The sequence below is a fragment of the Belonocnema kinseyi genome, chromosome 6 (genome assembly GCF_010883055.1).
Source record: "Belonocnema kinseyi isolate 2016_QV_RU_SX_M_011 chromosome 6, B_treatae_v1, whole genome shotgun sequence".
Classification (NCBI taxonomy): domain Eukaryota; kingdom Metazoa; phylum Arthropoda; class Insecta; order Hymenoptera; family Cynipidae; genus Belonocnema; species Belonocnema kinseyi.
The window spans coordinates 18806141-18812395 of record NC_046662.1 but is presented as its reverse complement, the minus strand read 5'-3'; the positions used below and the strand labels follow the sequence as shown (position 1 = coordinate 18812395).

The following is a 6255-nucleotide window of genomic DNA, read 5'->3' as shown; positions in this document are numbered from 1 at the left end:
GAAGGATTAAAAAAACTTGAAAAGCGATTGACCAAGTGTATAGAGCTCCAAGGAGATTATGTTGAAAAATAAAAAAAAAATTTACTCAAAAAAAATTGTTTTAATACTTCATTCTAAGGACTTACTGAACTACCCTTGTAATTGAATTTAAATTTTGTAAATTTTCGGGAAAACTTACTCGGGTTGATAGTTTTTGTGGTCGTCTAGGAAGAATAAAGAGGAAATGGGTCGTCCGTTGTGCGGTCTCCATTGATGCAAACATCGCGGCTTTTGTTGACCACTATGACCAAACATGCATACTTGGAAAAACTTGACTTCTCCATCGAGACTAGCTGTAGCCAAAGCTGTACCATCGGGACTGAAAGTAGCCTCGACAATAGTATCGGTGTGCTCGTTAATTTCTAGTACGACACCACTGCTTTTGACTTCAGGATCTGTAACCTAAAATTTAAAAATTTAAAATTGAATACTGTTAAGTAAAATAATACAAATCAGGGATCACAGAGATTCATTGGTTCAATTTTAGATAAAAAGGGGATGATTCTATTCAGAAAAAAGAGGATTAAAGGGGGACTTCATTTGTTATCATAAACGCGCCTGAATATTGATTACAAGTATCCATTAAAATTAGCGCTTTTTCTTTAACAATTTTTCTAATTACTTGATTTGAAATTTTTTTAATCTAGCTTTGAAAAATCTTTAGCAGTTCAGCAATTTCTACTGCTAAAAATACATAAGAAAAAAATGCAAGAAGAATCAAAGCTTGAAAAATAGACAAATCGTAGAATTGAAAAATGCTCATGTTTGAATTTAAAAAAAATGTATTTTTATTAGTACATAGAGTTTGATTCTAAATAAGCTAGAGAGAAATCATTTTAAAAACTAGTTTTATTACAAAATTCATCTTTTTGGTTTAAAAATTGAACCCTTTGGTTGAAATCTAACTTTTTTTGTTGAATATTAAAATTTTTGGTTTGATAATTTCACTTTTTTGTAAAAAAAATCGTCTTTTTAGCTTGACAATTCAACAATTTGATTAAATTTTTTTTCATTCTTTACTGAAAAATCTTTTTTGGTAAAAATCAACTAGTTTGTTAAAAATTCATTTTTTATGAATTTGAAATGCAATTATTTTGTTAAAAATTCGCATTTTTGGGTTGAAAATCATCTAATTTTTAAAGAAAATTCTACTATTCGATTGCTAATAAACAATTTCTTTTAAAATTCGTATTTTTAGGTTAAAATTTCAGCTATTGCAGTAAAAAATTCAAGTATTTTATTAGAAATAAATTTGCTTGTTGACGGCTTTAATTTTACGCAGTAAAATTGAACTGTTTTGTAAATAGTTTGTCTTTTTTAATATGAATTTATCTATTTTATACTTAAAATTTAAATATTTTTTTGGTTGAAAAGTATACTTAAATATTTTCTGTTTAAATATCAATTATTATATTTTTCGTTGAGAATTTATCCTTTATGCTGTAAAATTCAACTAATTCATTAAAAGTCGAATGACTGAAAATATAACTATTTTGTTAAAAATCCCATTTTTTGAGCTGAAAACTCAACTATTTTTGTAGAAAATTTAAATATCTAGTTGAAAGTAAACTATGTTGTTAAAAATTCAAATAAGCTGGAGAAAATTCTTCTTTTTTGTTGGAAATGCAACTACTTGGTTAAAAGTTGTACTTTGTTAAGAATGTATCCTTTTACTTTACGATTCACCATTTTAGTTCATAATTAGTTTCTTTGGTTGAGAATTCGCCTTTTTTTCGTATAAAATTAATTTTGTTCGTAGAAAATTCACATGTTTGGTTAAAAATTCATATTTTGTTTCAACGTCACCTTTTTGATTGAAACTACATCTTATAGCGTTCAAAAATTGAATTTAATATAATATTAACATTAGTTTTATTTCAAATAATTCATTCTCCTATTTCCGTTAAAAATCTCCTTCTTTCCCATCTGTTAAGAGCATTTTGGTGTGAGAAGCTTGCTATCTCTATAAAGATGACAAAACTAGCAAATAATTTGTTTAGAGAATATTTGAAATTAGTATCATCTAATTAATGAAAATTATACTCTATTCTATTTTAAATCATGCAATGAGGTCAGAATATTTTAGCATGCAAGTATGTTATTCTACACTCAAAAGGAAGGAATACGTGTTTTACCTTGTTTTTGAAAAATTTTGTTCAGGAATGGTAAGCTGCTGAAGATAATCTTAAAAATTCATAAAAACTGCGAAAATATTTTACAAAATGATGCAGTTTTATACAAAATGTGAAGATTCGGTTGGGGTTTCCTTCATGCGATGATGAATTCTTAGCTCTACCGAATAATCGTAGAAAAATATCAAAATTTTGTATATTGAGAAAATGGCGGTGGTTTTTATAAATATTTTTAAACTCGATTTTCTCAAAAAGGCCACTTTTAACCTCTTTTTGTAGATTTTTGATAATATGGACTACATATTCTCCAAATTTGGCTTTTGGTAAACAATTTTTTCCTATGGAAAAATTATTTTTCGAAAAAAAGACTAAAATTGTAAATTTTTTCTAAAAGTACAACCAAAAAAAGGAGTAAAGATCAAGGAAAATTGGCAGCACATCAATTTATATACTTATTTACTCAATCATAATTATCTTGATCTGGCTACATTATCGCCTCTCGAAAAATTAATTTGTAAATTTGTATAGGTGTTTTTTTATACTACCGAAGAAAGGAATAGACAGCAAAGAAAAAAAGTTGTTTAGAAATGAATTTCCTATAAAAAAAGCCTCTTTAACTTTTTTAGTATATGGCACAACATCAATTTATATACTTAAAAAAAAAAACGAAACACTAATAAACATTTTTAAATAAATTGTACGTGGTGATAATGTATCCGGATGGAAAAAATTAAAGATTGAGTAAATGAGTATATAAACTAACGTGGTACCATAAATTAAAAAAGTGAGAGGCTTTTTCAAAGGAAATTCATTTTCACATTTTTTTCCTTGACGTTTACTCCTTTCTTCGGTATTTTTTGTTTAAATTAACAATTTTTATATTTTGTAGAACATTTGTTTTCAATAGGAAGAAATTTCTTTTACCAAAAGCCAAACTTGGAGTATATGTAGTCCACATAATCGACAATCCACCAACCAAAATAAAAAATGTTAAAGGAGGCCTTTTTGAAAAAATACACTTTGAACATTTTTAGAAAAACCACCATTTTCTCAATTTTGAAATTCGTCTACAATGATTCAATAGAGCTAAGAATTCCTCATCACATGAAGGAAAAACTAAACGAATATTTATATTTGGTATAAAACTGCAATTTGGTAAAATATATGGACAGTTCTTACGAAATTTTAAAGATATCTTCATTATTAGCACACCATTCCTGACAAAAAAATTCAGCCAATCGGTGAAACAAGCCTCCTGTCACCGAGAGTTGAAAATGGTCCATGTGTTGAAAAAAACTATGCGGCGGCGCTACTAGTAACTTTGTTCTAGTTGTTTTGACTGTTATGTGTCTTTCGTCATGTAGAGCCATTAAAAACTTTAAAATTTATCAAGAAAACGGTTTATTTATATAATTATTGTGAAAATGACAGAGTGGATTTTTCTAATAGTGTTTTTCTTTTTTTGTTATCGAATCATTTCCATTAATTATCGCTGCGGTATTAAAATACCAGAAGACCCCGAATAAAAGAGTTAGAAGCTTTTTAATAATTATTAAAGATCTGAGGAGAAATGGTTTCGGTTTTATTTTAAAAGAATAATTCTAAGTTTTAAAGATTTTAAAATGTGGGTTAAAAGAATATAAAACACGTTGAGACCATTTTTTTTTCATTTTTTAAGATTTACAAATTTTTTAGGTAAACTGAATTTTGTCAGGGTGTGAAAAAAAATTCTTGAAATTCATGGGAGATTTTTAAATTTTTAAAAGGGGTTTGAAAGATTTTAAAGCAAAGTTTTGCATTTTTTGTCATATTACATAATTTTATAAAAAAAATTGAGTAAGTTTGAGAGATATTCAAAAGTATTGAAACGATTAAAAAATAATTAAAACTTGTCATGTTTTTTTTTTAATTTTGTAAAGTTTCACGAAAATGAAAGATATGTTTTCAGGTTCCAAGGAAAAATTAAAATAATTTTTTATTTCGAAAAATTAATTTGAAGAGATTATTTAAAAAGATTTTTCTTAAAATTGCTGGGAAAATTTAGAAGATAGTAAGGTAATTTTTTTAAATTTAGAGATTGGAATTTTTCATAATATTTTGTAAAATCCTATATAATAAAACAAGTTCTTTAAAATTTTCTAGTTTCTTTTCTGATACCCTTGAAATATTTAAAAAGCTTCTACATTTTCTCAAGAATCTTATGAAAATTTTATTTTCATAAATTTAAAAACAAGATGATAATACTTATTTTCTTGTTCTCAATTCTCAGAATTCAATTTCAACATGAATTTATTATAACACTTCGAAAAATAATTTTCCATTAATTTAAGTGTTGCCTAGGATAAAAAAAATGGTTAATGGTCTTTCTTTAAGAGTGACATATAAATGTTTAAATATTTTAGCTCCGTTACAAAGTCTAATTGATTAAAAAATATCACATTTAAGAGTTGGTTATTTCATTGCAATAGAAAAAAATATTGAAGGATTTTCATATTCCTTGTTTGTCATATATAGATATAATAATTATATTTATTATATAGTAGCATTATATTGTAAAGCGGTAATATAAAAAAAATTAGCTCTTCATCACTATATTTAAAAATGTTTGAATATATCCGGGAATAATACAAAATAACGAAAGAATGACTAAATTATAAATTAGCAACAACAAAAAATTGCCGAATTATAAAATAAACGAATTGTTAAATTCTCATTAATATTTCTATTTCTGTAATTTAAGTTTGACGAAATAAAAAATTTCCGAAACTAATTAATAAATTATTAATCAATGATTCATTAAATTGTTTTCCTTATTTATAATTCTATTAATAGCTCATAAATTAATAATCAATTAACTATGTTGCACAGTTCTAAATGTCGGGATTTAAAACATTTATTGCGAATTTAATAATTCATTTATTTTATAAGTCGGTCTTGAAGTCGGTGAATTTTAGTTTAGGATATTTTGAAATTTTATTTGTTGTCAATTAAAAATTTTGTCATTATTTGAAATTTGGAACATTTTGTAATTAGATAATAATATATATTTTCGGCATTTTTTTCATTCATTTGTGCCTTTAATATTTATTTTTTTATTATCCTTTATAATTTCTGAATATGCATGTAATTTTAAAAAATTTGAATTATGTCAATTTTGCCGCTTTTTCCTATATTAAACAAAATAATACGTAAGTAAATAAGTCTCATTTACTACTTGACTATACACTATGAAGAAACAATGATTTTAAAGTGTTTTTCATATTTATTTTTTACTTTTTATGCATTTTTCCTATGGTGCTGCATGGGTTTGTAGAACAACAAAGTTACTACTAACGCCGCCACACGGCCGTTTTTCAACTCTCGTGACACATTTTTTGCATTGGGCCCTCATGCAACCTTATGCAGATCTCATTGCATCTTTTGAAATGGAATGAGTCAGGTGATTTCAAAAATTTTAGGGGGGGGGGGAATGAGGGCAGACTGTGATCCCTGTACAAATGAAAGGAAGCAGAAAAAGACTGCTGACAATTACATTGACAGGTTTAGTCCATTGTCGTGATGCGGCAGCAACAGACCACAATTCAGCCTTTGATCCTCGGGTTAGTACCAGTAATTTTGAAACCTCGTCACCGTCAGTCGCTTCCTCTTCGGGAATATAAGGACACCAGATTACTCTGTGACTAGTGGGAGACACGTCTTCTGCATCAACTTGCAGTATTAGAGAATGGGCCAATTCCCCAGGCAGTGCTTCGATTGTGTATACAAAGAGACTGCCGAAACAATCGACACATGCTAAAATAGCACTCGAGACGTGTGCAAAAGCCAGATCCTGAACAGGACCTCTCATCCCTCTTAAAAGTAATCGATGCTCCATATCTTTATTTACAACGCGAACGACACCGCTTCCGTTTCCAGCTGTTGAAATCAAAATAAGATTAAGGATTTTCACGGCTCGGACTCTCTTCACAGATCAAAAATAGTGACAATTACACAGGCCGACAAAATTTGACAAAGGTCCGGAACCAGAGACCAGACCTAGTATACCCGAAGGTTTTTGCTGCGCTGAATCCGAATCCGACCTCAG

The 6255-nt window shown here is 27.8% G+C and overlaps 1 protein-coding gene across 2 annotated transcripts in view; it reads right to left on the bottom strand.

Annotated features, from left to right (window-relative positions):
* The window catches only part of LOC117174355 (enhancer of mRNA-decapping protein 4), a 32201-nt gene that overhangs the window by 19262 nt on the left and 6684 nt on the right, over window positions 1-6255 (bottom strand). For both annotated transcript variants that reach the window (XM_033363410.1, XM_033363411.1), the window contains exons 4-5: window positions 5704-6086; window positions 179-441 (exon numbers count right to left, since the gene is read on the bottom strand). In XM_033363410.1, coding sequence (XP_033219301.1) covers window positions 179-441; window positions 5704-6086 — 646 coding nt within the window. The remainder of the gene's footprint in view (window positions 1-178; window positions 442-5703; window positions 6087-6255) is intronic.